This window comes from Giraffa tippelskirchi, chromosome 7 (genome assembly GCF_054371585.1).
Source record: "Giraffa tippelskirchi isolate mGirTip1 chromosome 7, T2T-mGirTip1v1.2.pri, whole genome shotgun sequence".
NCBI lineage: Eukaryota > Metazoa > Chordata > Mammalia > Artiodactyla > Giraffidae > Giraffa > Giraffa tippelskirchi.
Window position 1 is genome coordinate 73,919,376 of NC_137281.1, and position 21,454 is coordinate 73,940,829.

Below are 21,454 nucleotides of genomic sequence, written 5' to 3' on the forward strand. Positions count from 1 at the left end.
TTATATTTGTTGAAATGAGTTTTAGTTGAGGCCTCTCTTATACTGGAAGACAAGCATTTTTTTAAAAATAAAAACGGGAAACCATGAATAGAAAAGAAATATTTAATCAACAAAACAGTCCAAGGCATTTGGCTACTTAGAAAAAAACAGAAATTTTACACTTATAGTTAAAAGAGCTTTAAAATAATGTTATATATTCAAAGCATTATTATAACATTGAGCCTAAAATAGTTAACTGTTTACTGGATCAGATATAAGATACTGTAAGTAACCACGACTGAGAGAATTTCCATGGCAGATTTAAAACTGGATATAACATTATGATATTGAAAACAGTGTTTGGATAAGATACTGGATAAGAAAATTAGTACTGCAGACCACACCAATCACTGAAATCTCCTCAAATCCTTTTTGAAAGTAGGCAGAGAATCTTAAATAAAACACTAACCTGTATCACCTCTGTTCTGAAATATAGTCATGGCCTCAAGATTTAACGCACACACCCCCCTCATGAAAGCTTTCTTCATGGAATCTTCAAAGTGCTCTTTTTCATGCTGCATTCTTTGGATATCAGCTTTTGCATTTTCCAAAGCTCCAGATAACTAAAATCAGGAGAATTTTTAAAAAGAAGAAAAACAACCTGAGATACAAGGAAGAATATCATTTATTGTTTTAAAAAACAGACTTATTATACTGTGAAGTTATTTTTGTATGAAATACTAAAATCACTTTAGCATATACCTCTTCTGCTGAGTCTCAAATTATTTTAAAAGATGCATTTTACCTCCAGTGTCTCCATCAACACAACATTTTCATTCCTAACTATGAGGTCAAGGTTTAAACAAAGGGAATTTCATACTGGCTTCAATCAGGACTGGTGTATTCTAATTATACAAAAGGGTGTTATTTCTTACCATAAAATTTTATGTAGGATAGTAAAATTTCCTGCTAGCAACAGTAACTGGTTTCTTTTCTTTTTTTTTTGCTAAGTGTTATCTATAGAATTTAAAGTGCAAAGTGGCATTAGGCACAACACTTTCCCATAGACCAAATCTAAAGGGATGATGTTTTTTTGCATGTCACTGTCAATCACAGAAAGTTATTTGCATAATAAAACTTAAAGCATTTAGTATTATAATGATGAAAAAATTTTTCCTTTTAATATTTGATTTCAAGAGGCCTACTGCATTCTTCAATATGGTGTTTTTCATTTTTTTTGGGTCTCAAATGTTTTTCCCATGGAAACAATGTTATATTATTGTTAGAAGTCTAAATAACTTCAATTTATATACAACTGCTTTATATCAACCTTATAAAAAGTTTATTTAAAATAACATAAGGATAAACTTTTTTTTAAATTAACTTATTTATTTTAATTGGAGATTAATTACTTTACAATTGGAGAAGTAAATGGCAACCCACTCCAGTATTCTTGCCTGGAGAATCCCATGGATGGAGGAGCCTAGCGGGCTACAGTCCATGGGGTCGCAAAGCGTCGGACACGACTAAGCAACTTCACTTTCTACTTTACAATATGGTGGTGGTTCCTGCCATACATTGATGTGAATCTGCCAAGGGTGTAAACATTTTTTAGTCTTCATTTTTAGCTAAATAAAGGCCAGAAGAAGCCTAAGAAAGTACACTTTCTTAGAGAGGTAATGATCTGTGGGTGATTTACACTTCCAAGGGAAATGTACATACAAGAGATTTATACAGGTCCAGAGGTCAAAGTTATAACTAGTTAAAAGAATAAATAAGTCTGTAAGTCTGACTTAGTACTGCTCCTTCCCAATAGTCTCATCTGAACCCACACCACAGTGAGAATGAAACTGGAGACCCAGGTTCCTTCGCCAGTGAGTGATGGCTACCCAACTTACTTTCATTTAACAAAGAGAAAATAAAGCAAAGAATGTTTACCAGAGCAACTCTGGCTTCATAGTCATTGGAAATCTGGACACAGACTTCTTCAGCTCTGGCTTGACAAGCTCGTTCCACCACCTCTTTCCACTGCTTCTGTACTACAGCCCGCCAGCCTCTCCAGGCTTTCTTCAGCAAAGTTCGCCGAAAATACTGGTCAGCTAGTTTACTTTCATAAATCTGAATGAAAGTAATACACAAACTTAAAACACAGTGGACTGGTAAATACACTGGCAGTAGTAATACAAAACATAACCCTGTGGGGTAAGCAGGGTACATGCGTTATCATTTCATACCGTGTACTCACGTTCTTCTCACGTGCAGATGGGAGGACACGCTTAGAGAGGCTAAGCGACATGCCCAGGTCACACAGGCAGAGAGCGAAAAGCTAGCCTTGCCTCACTCCAGAGCCTAAGCTCTTATCCATTACCTCACTGCTTTATGCAGCTCACCAAGGGAAGGGAGAGACAGAAAACCAGATGAAGAAAATGAGTGACTTGCCTATGCTATCTTGGTTATGAATCTGATGACTTTCTGGCTGAGAACAGGACTAGGAGCTGGATGGCAGAAAGGGTGGTGGTGTGGCTCTAGATGGCCCTTTCTCGCCAGCTTGGCGGCCACCACCATAAGCAGATGAGTTTACACACTCTGCCATCATATTTTATAGCAAATTGATCCTAGTAGGAACACATGCTATTCTTCTATCAATGAATTGAAAGTCTCCTAAAGAAGCATTTCCAATTTTCTTAAAAAATTTTTTTATTCAAAAAGTGATGGCAACTTAAACTCTTTCAACTAACATTTGAACATAATATATTAGCATTATGTCACTCAATAAATAACCTTCAAAATATGACTCAATTTTAAATAGCTCTTTTAAATATGCTTAATGTAGATTTAATCTACTGGGATTAATAAAAACAAGGAAAGGACTAAGAAGTACTCTTAAAGGAGAAATCGTACTCCATGACAGTAACAGCCTTTCCCTTAAACATTACTCTCTTGGAACTAAATGCATAAAGATTACTGCATGACTCACATGATTATCATAAATAAAATATATATATACACGTATGTATTCCATCCCCTACATTCTTGAGTCTTGGTGTTCTTGTGGGATACATATATATTTCGATACTTTTCTACTTCTGATACAATAATCTACTATTCTCAATTTATATTTACACTGATATACTGAGTCAGCTCACTTAATTAAAATAAAAGATATTCAAGTTTAAACTATATATAAACTAAGAACAATTTTTAAAAAGCTTTATGGACACGGATTTTTAAAATTCTTATTGAGACAAATTACACAACAAACATTTATGTAACTTTATAATGTGTAAATATAGTACTGCCTCTTTAAAGATGATATATTCAGGCATTTTAGAAGCAGAAGCAATATAGGAAGCATATGATATGCTAAAGATGATAAATTCATGTAATTAAATCTGAGGTCAAACTTGTTAAAGGGGTTCCATCACCAGGACATCTGTAATTCAGGTACATTCCATATTTAACCTACCATGACATAGAAAATGTATATCAACAAGTCTACAAAATAAAAGCAAGTATTTTTTTCCCAAACCGTACCAACATCAAGTTTAAAATAAGAGTGACATTAAATTAATTCCTTTTGACTTATTAAAAAATAAGTCCTTCTCTGACTTGAACAAGAGTTCTAATATATGATTCTAAATGCTTCTGAGTTCAGAAGTCTAATAAGTATCAATCAGCTTTTGTTTTTCACACTTACATCCTGCCTTGATTTGACATGGTTGATTCGCCAGTGGAAGAATGTTCTCATCAACTCTATCCTTTCCTTTTGCTTGCCTATGGCATGAGACAAGCTAGAAATTACCTGTAAACAGCAATGAGTAAAATGTTTTTTTTCATATATCAAAAAATGTTAGAAAGAATACTTATGGATCATTACTGTATTCATCCAGGTAACCTCATTATCTTTAAAAAGACCAAAAAACTTCCCCATGTGAATACACTACTTATCAATGAACGAAGGGAAACAAAAGAGGAAAGAAATCATTATGTGTATCCTGGTAATAATCAATAAAATGTTTGTATGTGTGAAAATTAATATGATCACTGGCATTTAATTCAAGAAAAACCATCATACATTTGAGAGTTTTGCTACGTATACAAAATGTTTTTATTCACTAGACTTGAGGGCAGAGACCAGTTTTAAAATATCTTTCCAGTCCCTAAGTACCTTTAATAGCTTGGATTAGAAGTTCCTCAATAAATGTTTAATGATTTTCCGGATTCAACAAACTCATAATAGTTACATTTTGATGTACTTTTTCAGTGATATTATTCCTGTTCTTAAAAAAAAAATCTATGAAGGCTTTTAAATCCTGAGATAATATTCTCTCTTATAAAGAAATGAATAACTGAAATATATATCTAAAATGGGCCCATTAAAAGAGATTTAGTAAATTAGGCATATTTGCTGAGAGATATTTATTATGGTTCTTTAAATAATTTCCAAAAGTGGAAAAGGGTAGGAATTCTAAGATACTAGTAATATTCTATTAAGCTGTATAGTGGCACATGGCTGTTCACTTTGTTTTCAAAAACTAGATATGCATGTATACTCTTTTTGTGTGATACACCTTGAAAAAAAATTTAATAAAATATTTTAAAACTGTAGGACAGTTTTGAGGGTAATATAGAAAATGACTGACATTAGTATCATTGTTTCAAAAAAGCAAGTTATGTAAAATGACTGATTTTACATTGCATCCTATGACACTCTCAAAAAATGTATTAAAAAATAACCATGATCTTATCTAGTTCACTAAAACAGTGAGGGCTGCATCTGCAGACAAGTAGCTGAGGTGTCTGCTGTGGATCCCTCTTCTCTGAAAGCCACCATCCTCCTGGGGGAGCTATAGGTTTGCTGCCCATCTGCTTTGTTCAAGGTGCTGTTGGGAAGCCCCAGATTAGCACAGACTTGAACCCTACTCTCAAGTTCTTAAGAGGCTAACAGAAAGCAAAACTAACAGTGCTCTCGTGCTTATCAACATAATGAAGAAAGGACTTCATGAATGAATAAAGACATATCACAGATAGAATGTGGGATATCTACACCCCTCCAAAAGGATGGTTTAAAATGTAGGTAATGCTGGATCCCTGACATTCTCTTTAGGGCAGGTGGGAAGAAAAGATTGGGAAGAAAAAAATAGCGTTCCCACACTCAATATAGCACTCTTAGAGGACACTGAATGTGGTGGCCAAGATAAAATGACATGATCCTAGCATATTTAATATGAAGAATAAATCTTATTTCTATGCATCTACTTTTCTACTAGTTCCTGAAGTGATCTTCCCTTTGTATCTTGTACAATCTCAACACTCAGTTCCTGGCATTTACTACCTAAGAAGACATTTACTGACTCTCACTTAAAAAGCAGTACGTAGCCCCCAACTAAAATAAATAAATTTATAAAAAAAAAAAAAAAAAAAGCAGTACGAAAAAGAAGACCTCATCTTTTCTCCCAATGGAGACTTCATAGGTTTTCTGCAGCTCCTTCAAGCTGTTGATCTGGTTGCACAGCTGTTTTAAATCTGCTGCATGTTTCTCTCTCTCTTTTTTCATTTCCATTCGGTGCCAGTCAATAAAATTCAGTCTCCATTTACTTAGTTCAGATATGATGTTTGTCTGAAAAATAAATATACTAACAATTAAGTAGTTTGCTCCTTAATGCTGCTTCATAAAATGACACTGAAATTAAGAAAAAAAATCTAAAAACTCAAAAGAAGCATTCAACATAAGAGCTATTAAAAAACAAATCCACTAATGAAAACGTTTGTATGTTCAGCAAGCCACAGCTCTTCTTAGTTCACACACCATACTAAGGACGTACTTTTTTCTCCCATTTTAAGTTACTTTTATGAAACCTTGGATGGCATCACTGACTCAATGGATATGAGTCTGGGTAAACTCCGGGAGTTGGTGATGGACAAGGAGGCCTGGCGTGCTGCAGTCCATGCGGTCGCAAAGAGTCAGACACAAATGAGCGACTGAACTGAAGTGTCATTAAAATTTTTTAGGTCTCATTCATTAATAAATAGGACAAATAAAAGTCAAGGACTTAAATATCCATATTAAGGTGGATGAGACAAAAAGGAAATGCAGGACCATGGCTGAAGTCAAGCCACTGGACTGGGATGGTATTTAGACAGAGATGAATAGTGGAAACCATCAGAGTTGATGCTTTCTTCCTCCAAATCATTCACCACAATGGGCACCTTACAATGAATTGCTAAGACTGATCACTTTTTACCCTACTGACTGGCATAAGTAAAAAGACCAAATAATCATGTTATCAAAAAACAGTAGGGATAACAGTAGGGTTAACTGAACATATGACAGTCTTTAAATGGTTGGTGGTGTACTACCTCAATGGACTTACACCATGGTTAGAAGCATGAAACCTGTTCCATGGAGAAAAATTATACTAAAAGATTACTTCTAGAACTTAAGGTTTCAAATACTGGAGAAAATATAGATGCCACAAAACTCTGATGACCATAATTTCTCCATGTACGTGAATACTCAGTTTAGTTTTCTCAAACTATGTTTCAGAAAAACTGTCATTTTCTCCACTATATTTTAAGCTGCAGAAAAACTGCCATTTCTGGAATACTTTGTTTTACTTAGGGATCACTAACACCACCAAAAAATAAATAAATTCTTATCAATCTAACAGTTATACTCTGTGGTTGCTATAAGCAGCTATAAAATGAATATATGTTGCTAAGATTGGGTCTTATGCTTCATATAAAATGAGACAATTCCACTAGTCATAGGTATGATGTGGGAAAGGTTCAACAAGTGTCTCTCTCAGTCATACATAGGCTGAGCCATTCAAAATATTGGAGAAGTTCAGTGTAATATGCAGAGCTGTTCCAGCAACTATTTAAAACTGTGCTATTCCTTGTATGGCTTCTGAACCATCACCTGGGAGCTTGTTAGCAGTGCTCCATCTTGAACCAGGGGTGACTAAGAAGTTGTTGTTTATCAGAATCCCCAGGTGATTCATATGGACAGTAACAACTGAGAAGCACAGATTTACAACACTGGACTGATCTTTGGCAACTACAGTTTGTTTTGTTTTTAACTTTTTAATTCAAAGAAATGAAGAATACAGTGGACTCGAGCAAAACTGCTACATTACATATGAAACAACTGTTAAACAACTGTAATACCTTAAGACCTGAACTCCAGATATCAAGCACATTTTCCATCTTTTGAAGGTTTTCATCAGAAATAAGAAAATCAGTCACAATTATTTCATGGGCATCGACAGGACTGGAATTAGACCCTGGCGAGGAAGAGTCAACTAAAAGATTTGAACTGAAAAAATCCATGACTGGGTGAGGCGGCTTCCTTGGGGATGATGTTGGTGATGACCCTAGAAGAAAAGAAAAATTGGAGTAATCTAATCTGCGCTCTAATCTAGTAGTTTTAAGAAAAAATGCCACACATTATAATGCATTAAATCTGTCTTAAGTGTACTGTGCATCTTATACAATTATTTTTAAAAGTATTGCTTAACAAATTATCCATAGTAGCATTTAAAAATCCTTGCAGTAAGTAATATGCTGAAATTATTCCCCTTACCACCTGGATAATATTCACCAAAGCACAAAATGTTGTATATTAACAAAAACAAGCTAAAGAAAAGTCATACCATCTGTCTTTGAACGACCTGAAGTATTTAAATCACATCCTTTTCCAACTTCCATCCTTGTTTCTCTCACTGCAGGGCTATTTCCTGATGAAAAGAAAGAGGTTTTTCTTTTAATTAAACCTAATCAGTCCTATATGGATGTGAGAGGTGGACTGTGAAGAAAGCTGAACACCGAAGAATTGATACTTTTGAACTGTGGTGTTGGAGAAGACTCTTGAGAGTCCCCTGGACTGCAAGGAGATCCAACCAGTCCATCCTAAAGGAGATTAGTCCTGGTTATTCATGGGAAGGACTGATGTTGAAGCTGAAACTCCAATATTTTGGCCACCTGATGTGAAGAGCTGACTCACTGGAAAAGACCCTGATGCTGGGAAAGATTGAGGGCAGGAGGAGAAGGGGACGACAGAGGATGAGATGGCTGGATGGCATCACCGACTTGATGGACATGAGTTAGGGTAAACTCTGGGAGTTGGTGATGGACAGGGAGGCCTGGCATGCTGCGATTCATGGGGTCGCAAAGAGTTGGACACGACTGAGTGACTGAACTGAACTGAATCAGTCTTATATAAAATACCTAATCACACATACCTAATTGAAGAAGGTAGCTGTGCATAAGTAAGATTTTAGAACAAGGAAAATACAGTAGGCTAGGGACAGGAACACTAAGACAAAGAATAAGAAGGAAGGAAAAACTGTGAGACTTGAAAAAGTCTTACTGCATCATTAGTAAGTTTAATTCACCCAACAAATATGGGCGAAAAAGAATTCAGTTCACTAGTGGCATTCAGTTCATACTAATATAGTATAAGTGTCATGTCCTACAACACTGGACATTTTTGGGGTCTTCTGCTTTTCACTAGCTCTACTAAAACTTAAGTGACGCTGGTTCCCTCCAAATAGGAACTTCTTTTCTTCTACCTCAGAAACCTTTAGTCAATACATGGCAAAAAGGAAACTGGAAAAGAACCTCACAAGGATGGCTTTGTGAGAGGCTTAGATACTTTGCCAGCTTCAACACAACCTTCTTTACACCAAGCAATGGCAATACCAAGAGCAAAGAGAATGGGGTGATAAATTTACGAAGTTCACTCTAACTAAGTCTATGTATGAAAAAGAATGTCTAAATTCACTGAATGTTATGCATTTCGATCTCAAATACTTTTTGGAAAGGGCAGAGCATAAACAAATACTATCATTGTTGTTGTTCACTCAGTCCTGCGACCTCATGGACTGCAGCACACCAGGCTTCCCTGTCCTTTACCATCTCCCAGAGCTTGCTCAAACTCATGTTCATTGAGTCAGTGACGCCATCCAACCATCTCCTCCTCTGTCATCCCCTTTCCTCCTGCCTTCAATCTGTCAGCATCAGGGTCTTTTCTAATGAGTCGGCTCTTCACATCAGGTGGCCAAAGTACTGGAGCTTCAGTTTCAGCATGTCCTTCTAATGAATATTCAGGATTGATTTCTTTTAGGATTGACTGGTTTGGTCTCCTTGGAAGTCCAAGGGACTCTCAAGAGTCTTCTCCAACACCACAGTTTAAAAGCATCAATTCTTTGGCATTCAGCTTTCTTTATGGTCCAACTCTTACATCCACCATGACTACTGGAAAAACCATAGCTTTGACTCTATTGTACATGCTAGAAAAGACCAGCATTCTTAGGTCCCAATGACTGCCTGCGTGTGTGCATGTGGACTCAGTCATGTCCGACTCTTTGCAACCCCAGGGACTGCAGCCTGCCAAGCTCCTCTGTCCATGGGATTTTTCAAGCAAGAATACAGGAGTGGGTTGTCATTACCTCCTCCAGGGGATTTCCCGACCCAGGGATCAAACTCATGTCTCCTGTATCGGCAAGCGAATCCTTCTACCACTGAGCCGCCTAGAAAGCCCCAAGTGATTGCTGTAGGGGAGCATTTGGGTTTGGGTTTGCTCAGTAGAAAGTGCATGTAATTAAAACATGGTCAAGATCACTCATAGAGAATGAATAAATCCAAGGGTCATAGCTCTTGAAGATCAACAAAATTTGGGCAGAAACTGTTCAGTGCTAGTATGTTTCAGTGTGAGAAGAAATACATATGTTCTGAGCTTCTGGTTCTGTTTGTTGATCCGGTGCTGTAGGCTGAGAAGCAATGAAACTCCACATCTATGGAGGGAGAGGAACGACAGACAGCAGGGCTGTGACCCCCAAGGAGCCCGAGAGCCTGCGGCTGAGCTGGCTGCATTGTGTGCTCGGAGAAGGGGTCTTTGGGGTTTACCTACTGCTAATAACTGTCCATTAACAGGGCCGATTCAGGAGGGTGGTCTGTGCCCCTTGAAAGAACACTGATTTTGAGCGAGCTGTTTGGGATCTTGTATTGAATAAGGAACAGATAGTAAAAGGAGCTTCATCCTCCTTTCTCCACCTTTCACTCACTCATCTATCAATACACATCCTGGTTCGTATTAGTTCTCGGTTCTGTCAGTAACACAGTTCCCAGGTGGGTTCATCTTCATGGTGATAATCCAGACAGTCCTCCAGGCCCAGATAAATACTGCTGACAAAGTCCGAGCATGCAGTCATGAACTTAAGGGGTTCTGAGGGTTATCTATGGACAATCTCTAATTTGGGGGCTTGGGCATTTCATTTCCAATGTTTCTTGGCATAAAACCATTGTATTGAAAGAGATGCAACACACTTCACCAAGAGATATGTAACTGCTACAGTGTTTGCTTTAATTTTATGATTTTTCATAAAATAGTTAAATGAAGTTCAAATAAAAATTCAACTGTCATATAAGAGCCAAGAAAAACATATTAAAATGTAAACTCTCCCCCAGATGACAGATTATACACTATTGATTGAGAAGAAGCACTAGAGAAGTATTTTCACTATCATAAGTCAACAGAATTAAAAAGCTCAGTAACATCTTAAATTAAGGGACATCTTGAAAAATATACATAACCTGGATTTTGAAGAATATCATCAATTATAGTAGTAATTTTAATATCTGGCACTGCTTCTCCCTTTGAATGAGATGGTTGTGAAGCACCTGCTTCAATATTTGGAGTCACTATAGCGTAACGAAGCAGTTCTTCATACTCTTCCTATGAAAAGCCAATAAAAAATAATGCATTATATCCCTGTCACAATGGACATTCTGGTAAAGGAATGGTAAAGGCACAAAGATGTTCTCTACTTCAGTTTCCAAAACAGCATGCCCAAACAATAGAAAGAAATGTGTACTTGGGATTTATGTTTTTCATTCATCATTTACTTACTCTCTTGTAGTAAGTGAAATTTCTTAAAAACAAGCAAGAAATTCAACAAATAGACCTACCCGAATTTCTTCTGGTGATAATGCTTTAGTACCCATATTCCTTCAGCATGTCAGTTTAAAGCAGTGACACAAAGATTACCTGAGGCAGTTTCCTGAAGCCTATCAGCATCTACAAGACAGAAGAACCTTCTCTCAACTGGCAACTGCTTGTAGGTGAGAAAAAGACCCAGTCATGCTGCTGCCTGTTTGGAATTTAGTTCCATGATGCTGCTCCCAAAGACTCTACAGTGGGAAGGTCTAGGGATGAAAAGTAGTTTTGGCTCTTGTCGCCCCCCTGCCCCACCCAATTCTACAACCACCCTGAGTCTCTCTTCATATATAACCATGGAAAGAGTGTAAGAGAAATACTCGAAAAGGAAGAATAAAAAAGTGAAAAAGAGACCACAAATGTCAACCTGTTCAACTCTACCTGCCGGCAACATCATGGCACGTGAGAAAAGAGGACTAAAAAATGGCAGGTCACCAAGGGTAGGCCTTACAGGAATATTCCTCAAGGTTAAAAAAAAAATTAAAAAAAGGCATTTCCTGATATAGATAGATAGGTATTTGTTTAGCCAAATCAAGAAAATTCTATCAGTACTGGAACTTAGTCTCTGTTCAAAAGGGGCTGGTCACTGAGGCAACATATATTCTATTTAAGACTTCTAAGAGTCTTTTTTTTTAAATTAATTTATTTATTTTGGCTGCGTTGGGTCTTAGCTGTGGCACGCAGGATTTTTAGTTGCACATGCAGTTAGCTAAAGTCCCTCTAAGAGTCTTACGGCAGGGACCTTGAGAACATCTTTGCATTAAGAACTGAGGGAAGGTTTAAAAGCATATGAAGTGTCTTACTCTAAACTATTATTTAATATTAATTTTTCTCCATAAAAAGTTCAGATACAGAAAATTCCATTATCATCATTTCATTAGTCATAAGTGTCTTATTACTTCATTCACCATCAGGATGATGAGCTAAGTGATGCTCCAAATTACCTCCTTGATGTCACAATAAATACATGCTGAATTGAATTAACAGCAATTGTCTAAATCAAAGAAAGAGCCCTACCTTTAATAAGAACATTATGATACAGTATAGGTGTTTGAAAATTAGCAACCCGTATTGTCTCCCTATGGGTTTCTGTGAGTAAGAATATTTAACTAAACACACCCAAGTATTTTGCTATCAATTAACTTTTTAGAATCTACTTCCTCTGGAGGCAGTAACAACTAGATGTAGCCACATCAGCTCTGCTCAGTTAGGTTATTACCACAGGATTAAACTGTGCCTCAAGGAATGGAGGGGAAGGGACAGTCAATGACTTTAACTTGTGGCTTCCCTAGTTTGACCTCAGAAAAGGGAGAAAGATCCAAACACATATTTCTAAGTTCCCACAACAATCAGTATGAGTTAAAGGGGATGTAAATATGTATACGGAGAAGGCAATGGCACCCTACTCCAGTACTCTTGCCTGGAAAATCCCATGGACGGGGGAGCCTGGTGGGCTGTCGTCTATGGGGTCGCACAGAGTCGGACACGACTGAAGCGACTTAGCAGCAGCAAATATGTATACATTAATAGTGTTCAATATACGTATATATTTTAACTTACTTTAGGGAAAAAAATGGAAAAAGTAGTCATTTAAACAATTATTTACATTTCATGTATGCAGACACAGATCAAATGGGTTATTTTTTAGTTTAGGATAAAAATAAATAATATCATCTTTCTTTTTCGTACCTTTTTTAAAAATTAGAGTATAATTTTTTTATTTTTATGAATTTATTTTTAATTGAAGGTTAATTGCTTTACAGTATTGTGTTGGTTTCTGCCAAACATCAACAAGACTCAGCCCCAGGTATACCCATGTCCCCTCCCTCTTAAACCTTCTTCCCACCTCCCTCCCCATCCCACCTCTCAAGGTTGTTCAGTTCAGTTCAGTTCAGTTCAGTCGCTCAGTCGTGTCCGACTCTTTTCGACCCCATGAATTGCTACAGAGCCCCAATTTGAGTTCCTGAGTCATACAGCAAACTCCCATTTGGCTATCTGTTTTACATATGGTAACATAGATTCCCATGTTACTCTTTCATACAACCCACCCTCTCCTTCCTTCCCTCCGCCAATCCCATGTCCATAAGTCTGCTCTCTGTGTCTAAAATTGGAGTACAATTGCTTTACGATGTTGTGTTCCTTTCTGCTGTACAGAAACATGGATCAGCCATAGGTATACATATATCCCCCCATCTTGAGCCTCCCTCTCACCCCACCCCTCTATTCTACACCTCTAGGTCATCACAGAGCACTGAGCTGAGCTTAATAATATCTTCCTAATTGTCAAAGATAACCTGCCTTAAGGTAAAAAAGAATCCTAAAGTAATGACTGAAACTTGTAATTCTGCCTCCCCCCTCAATATTGGAACTAATGTGACCCTAAAATATAGCTGAACCCATGAATACCAAGTGTTGTCAGGGAAACTGGCTGATATTTTGGAGTTATGATTAGAGGAAATTATAAGTGAATAAGTACTACGGATGCTGCCCATCCTTCAGCATTTATCATCAACCGTTTTATGAAGCATTCACATGTTGGAAACAGTAATAAAAATACCCTTAAGGGGAATACTGATTTATGAGGGGCTTTTGTACTAAGTGTTTGGTGTTAAATATTTACTATATATGTCAAAGCATATAGTTACTTTATGTTATTTTAAACATTATTTTTGGCATTTGTATTTTTAAATGTTTCCAGTAATGGAATATGGACAGGCTTTCAACTGTAGTCAAGGACCAGTAGGGTCATAAGTTGAGGGTTACTAAAAGCAGAATCTGTTAGGGTGGCATTCTAAGCACAGGTAACCAATGACACAAAATGATTTCTGGCATGTCTAGAAGATTCTTCCCCCTCCATCTCTTAAAATTCTACTCTATAGAGATTTCTTTTGACATAAAGCTTTGTTTCTTGACAAAAATGACAACACGAGATCTTACAAAGTGTTTATATTGTAAGGTCTTATAAGGGTTCTGGATCCAACAATTACCAAGTGTGATTTGTAAGCAATTCTCCGACACCACTTGGGTGTCTCAATTCTGACACTTCCCAGCAGAGCCGGCGTCAGATTCCACAGGTTAAGGGTTAGTCCCCGTGACCGCCCTCCCCGCCCCACACTTCAGAGGCCAGTCACAAGTCCAGGTTATCACCTGTGCTTCAGACCAACCAGCTATGGACCAGAGGTTCCAAAGACCCCCTCTAATTTGCTAGAGGGCTCGCAGAACTCAGAGAAACATAATACTTACTAGATCACCAGTTTATTATAAAAGGCTGTACTCCAGGAAAAGCCAGAGGGCAGGGATATACAGGGCAAGGTATGGGGAAGGGGCATGCCGCTTCCGTGCCCTCTCCTGACAGGCCAGTCACCCAGCACTTCCACGTGTTCTCCAACAGGAAGTTCCCCAAACCCAGTCCTTTTGGATTTTTATGGGGCACAACTGATTAAATCAGACTTCCCTGGTGGCTCAGACAGTAAAAGCGTCTGCCTACAATGCGGGAGACCTGGGTTCGATCCCTGGGTCGGGAAGATCTTCTGGAGAAGGAAATGGCAAGCCACTCCAGTATTCTTGCCTGGAAAATCCCATGGACGGAGGAACCTGGTGGGCTACAGTCCGTGGGGTCGCAAAGAGTCGGACACGACTGAGCGACTTCACTTCACTTCACTGATTAAATCAATGACCACTGGCGACTGATTCAACTTACAGGCCCTCTCCCCTCCCTCAAGGTAGGGGAGTGTGTGTGACTGAAAGTTCCAACCAGCTAATCACGTGGTTGGCTTACTCCTAGCAACCAGTCTTCATCCTGGGGTGAAGTCCAAAAGTCACATCATCAACGTAACAAAAGATACCTTCATTTCCTCATTAGTTAGGAAATTCCAATATTTTTAGGAGCTCTGTGCCAGAAATGGGATGAAGACCAAATATTTTAATTGTAAATCACAGTATCACTGGTATACCTAAGTTAAACCATTCTTTTGGAGAAGTTGGAATACAGAAAAGATGAAGGATGCAGTAAAGCACTGTCACCTAAAAAGAATGCACGAAATGGGAGAGCTGCCATTCAAAGGGAAGGCAAGGATGAAACATCTATGTCACAATTCCAGACCACTTTACCCTAGTACAAACTCACGGATACTTTTCCAATAGCTTCCCAATTCCTTAACCTGTAATTTCAATTAAAGGAACATATTTGTTTCATAAAATATTTCCCTAAAGCTTCTGTCATCTTCTACAGTGTCAATAGCAACTTACTCTACTTAGGCATAAACATACCCTCCAACTTTTTCCCTCTTAAGAGGGAGAAAACCTGAGATACAGCACGTCAGTATTCTCTCATTTAAAAATCTACTCTAGAAATCTTTAATCCATATTTTTGATGATAAAACGTTTATAATTAAAAGAAATTTAAAACATTTCATATAAAAGCCACACCTTGCACAGTCGGTGTACCTGTGTCTGCCCAGGTCCTGGGCAGCAGCGGGTGCTCAGTGGTGCGGCAACAGGGGCCAGAACCAAGAGTGGAACACTGGGGAGTCTAGGGCCCCAGAACGCTGGATAGTTTCCCTACCAGACTGATTTGCATTAAAGTGAAAGCAACATTCATGAGAGAGAGAGCTACAAAGAGAAAATTTCAACAAAAAAGTGTTTCTTCAGATTTTCAGCTTCTCCTCTCATTGTATTGTTTGGAGCTTTGGTACAGAGAATGCTAGAAGAGTTCATGATTATTTTCTGAAAGGTTAATTAAAACAATGCAAGCTATTTTTCCAAGTGTGTAAAATAATTCCCAACGTTTGATATTGTTATAATTTTACACACATTATAAACATATTATAAATGTAAATGTAAATGGCATGAATGAATGAGAAATGTATTCCTAGTTTTTCCTCATACTGTCATGTATTTGAAATAAGTAAGTCATAGTCAATTTAGACATGTCTTCCTACCTGAAGATCTGAGGAGACAGAACTGCCTCGTTCGGAGTCTTTTTGCAAAACCGGAGATGAGCATTTCTCCCCGTCTGATGACATTCTGTATAAATACTATAAAACAGTAAAAGCTAACTTTAGTTTATTTTTTTTGCAATATTTCAACTAAAATAAAATGCTTTCTAAATATGAGTGTGTGTGTGTGTGTGTGTGTGTGTGTGTGTAATAACATCCTATCCTGGAAACAATAATCATTCAAAATGTTAAAATCATTCAACATATTGAACATCCACAGACAAAAATCACTGGGTAAGGAAAGTAGTGAGCTTATGATGTGGTCAAGGAGATGAGGTATATCATGGAAGACTAAAGGAAAATGGAAGCTCCTCAGAAACAGCCACTGTGGGGACTGTGGGGCATAAGAGAGTGTGACTGCTGCTCCACAACGTCTGAGCACCTGGATGCTGCGTCTTCTCCTACGAGACACTGAACCGAGAGAGAACGAACAATTTGTGTAAATTCTCTGCTTGAGGAACTGACCTTTTGGGAATACTCTTTTCAGAAAAGCAAGATCATACAGAACAACAAATTCTAATATCATGCAAAGAAACACTGTTTAAGATCTTAACCAAAAAATAAGTAACAATAAAAATACTTTTAGTGACAAGTTTATGTAAAAGGCAAATAGTGACTGTTCAAAATGATCTGAATACCAGTTATATGTAAGACTTGGGGAGAAAGGTAAGATGAAGAAGTCCTTGTCCGCAAGGACTTTGCAATCTACAAGAAGGGCTAGACATGCATATACTAGTAATTACTTTAGAAAAAAGTGCTGTTAGATCCTAAAACACAAAGTAGAAAAGTTAGAGTAGCCTTTTTCATGGGGTAAGATCGGGAGGGTGTGAAGAAATGGGAACAGCCGATTGGGGTGTTGAGACCTGAGAGACAGATAAAAGATTAAAGGATATGTGAGGCAACAGTGCAGCATAAGCAAAGACAAAGAGATGTAGACACATATGCCAGGAACTACAAGTATTTTGTGAGGTTGGAGCAAAGGGCACAGATCAGGGTTTGGCTAAGGATGAAACAGGCAAGGCAAGGAGCAGCCAGATCATGGAAGATCACAATTACACCATGTTAAAAAGTTTCGTCTTTTTTCTAAGAGAAGTTATTGAAGTCTTAATTAAACAAGTGATAACATGATCAGGCTTGTCTTTTAGGAAGATCACTCTGGCAGCTTTCAGGATGGATTTGAGAGGTGGGATACTAAAGAGAGAGCAATTGAGAGCCAACTGCAGTAGCCCAAGAGATATATATGTTCCTTCCGGTAGTAATCGAGGAGATAAATGGGGTCAGAGGCATGACTGTAAGTTGGGTCGTGGCAGTGGAAATTCGAGACTGTGATCAACGATCGGTTAAGGGGTTAAAGGGAAGAATTGCTGGTCTGGCCCAGATTTCTGGCTGGCAACGATGGAAGGTAGTGATACTCCCCAAGGCAAGGAATACAGGAAGATGAGTAGGCTGGGGGAAGGGTAATATGGTCTCTTTATCAGACTTCCTGGGGTGAGGTGACTCTAAGGCACTGAAATTGAGGCTGCAGACATGCAGGATCTGCCCACGCCAGTTTATTCGATGCACAACTCCAAGTACTGCCATTCACAATGGCTACAAGGTGAAAGGTGCTTCTTGGAGTTAAGCAAAGTGGGAGCCCTGCACTGGAGGTAAAGGTTTGGAAATTCATTTTGAGGAATCAGCATAATGGGAACTGCTGATAAAAGGGAGAGGTTAAGATCACCTAGGCAAAGAAGTGTGAGTTCTTATTCTGAGGTCCCTAGACCCAAACCCGGAGAAGGCAATGGCATCCCACTCCAGTACTCTTGCCTGGAAAACCCCATGGATGGAGGAGCCTGGTAGGCTGCAGTCCATGGGGTCACTAAGAGTCAGACATGACTGAGTGACTTCACTTTCACTTTTCACTTCCATGCATCGGAGAAGGAAATGGCAACCCACTCCAGTGTTCTTGCCTGGAGAATCCCAGGGACAGCAGAGCCTGGTGGGCTGCCGTCTATGGGGTCGCACAGAGTCAGACACGACTGAGGTGACTTAGCAGCAGGAGACCCAAATCATGTGCAGTATTTTTAGTGTATGCATATTTTTCTACGAAGAGGCTCTTCATCTTCCAATATGTGTCCAGAGGGTACTAATAAAGCCTTAGTAAAGTTAAGGACTGCGACTGAGCTGGGATGGGCTTCCCTTCTGGTTCACTCGGTAAAGAATCCACCTGAAATGCAGAAGACCCAGGTTCATTACCTGGGTCGGGAAGATGCCTGGAGAAGGAAATGGCAACCCACTCCAGTATTCTTGTCTGGAAAATTCCATGGACAAATGAGCCTGGCAGGCTTCAGTCAATGAATGGGGTTGCAAGAGTGGGACATGACTTAGTGATTACACCACCACCACTGTAACAAGAGGCAAGTTAAAATCAGAACTGCTAATATTTAAAGGGTAAGTGAAGAGGAACCAAAAACGATGGAAAAGGAAGTCAGAACAGTAGAACACTGAGAACAGCATCACAAAAACTTCCAGGAGGAAGGGGGTCAGAGACAGATGCCAAAGGAAGATGAGAATCTGACAGAATCCCTTGAGTTTGGCAATCAGAAGTTGCTGGGGCATTTGCCTGAACAATTTCAGTGGAAAGTAGAACAAGTCTTAATCAAGTAGGCTGAATATTACCAGATGAAGAAATTGAAGGAAAAAGGGCAGATCCAGGTAGAAGTGCAGTATTAGAATGGAAACACAGATTGAGGCTAGACTATGGAAAGGAAATTTTAACTGTATTCAATGAGCATTACTGTGTACACACAAGATAAGTAAACTAAATCTCAGCATGAGTGACTTTAGTTAAGCCAATTAAGGAGGATAAAATAAGCACATGCATCTGCAGCAAGGAAGGCTGCTTTGGGACTCAAATCCACCATTGTGGTAACTTTGTCCTTTCTACTTCCATTCACTTCTTCCTTTAGGATGTGTTTGAAGACTGGTAATAAGGGGGGCTGGGATTGGGGGTACTGGTAATAAGGTGGCTGGGATTGGGGGTACACAAATAAGCTGAAAAACATGGTCACATGTCAGAAAGAGTTTCTTAATATATATACTGCAGACACAAAACAAATATTGTACTTTTAGAAAATATGCTATAAATCTTCCATCTGCCCTGCTTTGATGACACCAAAGTATGACAATTTATCTAAAACCCTACAACAGTAGCATTTTCCTTATTGTCTCTAGTTCTGAGACAAAGGAGAAAAATGAAACTTGCTTTTAGGGAAAGCAGATGCACATCAGATAATCAAATTTTCAGAATTCTCTAACCTAAGATCTCAGAAATCACGAGATTTCTGAGCGCTTGTCTACTGCCAAACAAGTCAAATTAGATCTTGGTAATTACCTGGCTGTTATGGGAAGCGGGGTCCAGGAATTCAAATTAACCCCCAAGAGGCACTGGAAGAGTGAATTAACGTGCGAGCTGGCAGCTGAATGACGTTCCTGCGCCCTTGACCTGCCCTAACTGCAGGCATGGAGAGGGGGTGCGCCAGCCCCTCCCCACGCCACGGACTAGAGGCAGAGGAAAAAGCAGCTGCGAGCAAGCACAGGGCTACAAGTTCTCTTACCCCTGTGTCACATCAAATTGTTACTTAAAAACAACAAAGGGTCACACACTGTCATTTTACCCCATACGTCTTAAATGACCCGAACCTACAGCTGCAATACCGTTATTACACTTCAGGCAACTTTCCTTCCTGCCCTCTCTTCCCCGACGCCGAGGAGGGGAAACTTCTCGATCTTGCCGTCACGCAGAGCAGCTCAAGGGCCCTAGTTTCCGGAAGACGCCCCCAACCCTGTCGTGTCCGATCGCGAGGGGCTGCAACCCCGGCCGAGGCTATTTAAATCCCACTCCAGAGCCTCCGCCAGGGGCGCCGCTTACCCACCGCCGAGGCTCTCTGCAAACCCCAACTCCTCCCTCCGAGTCTTCTACCCTCGTCGCCGCTGCAACAACAGCGAGTCCAGCGGCTTCCCCAGCAGCAACCTGACAGTTTCAAACTGCAAGGAGGAAGAAAAGACGGCCCCGGGCATTGGCCGCGAGCTTCAGCAACCTGCCGTCTGATTGGTCCGCGCGTCGAGGGCGGGGCTCCGGGCCGGGTAAGGGCGCAGCCGGAACGAAGTTACCTCGGGAGAGCAGCAGCTCGGGGCTCTTGCTGCTGCGGAGGGGGCGGAGTCTTAGGGAGCTCCGCCCCGCGTTCAGAAGCCCGAGATCCATGCAGTTCTGGCCCGCGGGTTACCGGGCAACCTTGAGAACCGATTTGGTTAGACTGCCAAGCAGGACTGAAGTGAGCTAGGGCGGAATACTGTTGTCGTTTCAACAATGCCCATAGTCTATGCGTGTGGTCCTCAGGCATATGAATCGTCTCCTTCCTCGGGTGCCCCATGACAGAATCACTACCCCCACCACCTGCTGATTCCTTCAGTCTTGGGCAAGGCTGAATTTTTAACAAAGACCAACAGTGATTATGATCGCAGGGGTCTGCGGACCACACTTTACGAAACTGCTAGACTAGGTTATATTAATGACTTCAAACGTGTCAGATTGCAAGGCAAGCCCTTCTGGCGAAGCGAGTGTTGCCCTTAGATTCACTGTGAAGTACATCCTGGTTGTATCACTTACTCACTGTCACCTTGGATAATGCTATCCACATAGAGAGTTGTAGGGGGATTAAGTGATTTACTATATTTAAAATACCTATCACGCAAACATCAAAAAACTAGCCTTTCAGCTTATATTGGCATAACGGCTAGAGGTACGTTAGGATCCACATGGCAAAGGGAATGTTCCAATGTGAAGAGCAAGAAACGAGATCCTGGTAAATTTTCAGACTCCCTGTGGTACCTAAAGGATGAGGTATCCGTTTCCTTTTCTGTAGATAGAAGTGGCATAACCTGGATCTCACCTACTTACCTGTGGGTAGAGCCAGACTTCTATTGCTTCTTACTTCAAGCAATGAAGTAAGAAGAGCACCAGCAGTTTCTTTGCCACAAGCTATATTTGTTCCTCGCCCTCCATCTTTTCTATGCTTATTATAAAGGACAAATTCCTATTGATAGATACAAATTCACAACTGGTTCAAAAATCTGTTTTTAAATTGAATTGCCATGTGGTGACCCCTTACAATGTAATTGTTTCTGATTCATTATCCCTGTGCCTTCCTGCACTCGGCTCCATGTTTTTCTTCTCTTATCTGTTTGGGGGGCAGATTTTCATAGAAAATTGTTGGGTAAGCCATCACCACTCTTCCATGAAGCTACATTTAAAAGAGAGAACAAACCTGTCTTAGTTATTAATTTAGAACAGACTCTTTCCCAAGGTTCCTACAGGGGGAGCCAAAGAGAGGAGACTAGCACTCCCGCAAATCCGTGAAAATTGAATTGCCAGCTTGAACCCTGTGTATTTATTCATTCAACAAATATTTATCTAACAGTCATCATGTAGAAAGCATTC

At 39.6% G+C, this 21,454-nt stretch overlaps 1 protein-coding gene across 12 annotated transcripts in view; it reads right to left on the bottom strand.

Moving 5' to 3' along the window:
- The window catches only part of POC5 (POC5 centriolar protein), a 32,642-nt gene extending 12,637 nt beyond the window's left edge, over positions 1-20,005 (bottom strand). For 2 of the 12 annotated variants that reach the window (XR_014060559.1, XM_081513932.1), the window contains exons 1-9: positions 19,886-20,005; positions 15,919-16,014; positions 10,576-10,717; positions 7,635-7,718; positions 7,150-7,355; positions 5,423-5,599; positions 3,677-3,781; positions 1,918-2,097; positions 449-602 (exon numbers count right to left, since the gene is read on the bottom strand). Coding sequence is in view for 8 of the 12 variants with exons in the window: in XM_081513932.1 (XP_081370058.1) it covers positions 449-602; positions 1,918-2,097; positions 3,677-3,781; positions 5,423-5,599; positions 7,150-7,355; positions 7,635-7,718; positions 10,576-10,717; positions 15,919-16,002 (1,132 nt within the window). In the remaining 4 variants the exon portion in view is untranslated. Of the gene's footprint in view, positions 1-448; positions 603-1,917; positions 2,098-3,676; positions 3,782-5,422; positions 5,600-7,149; positions 7,356-7,634; positions 7,719-10,575; positions 10,718-15,918; positions 16,015-19,348; positions 19,402-19,671 lie in introns of those variants that run through there. The other 10 variants (XR_014060562.1, XM_081513936.1, XR_014060561.1 and 7 more) reach the window with 7 other exon arrangements.
- Between the last annotated feature and the right edge of the window lie 1,449 nt (positions 20,006-21,454).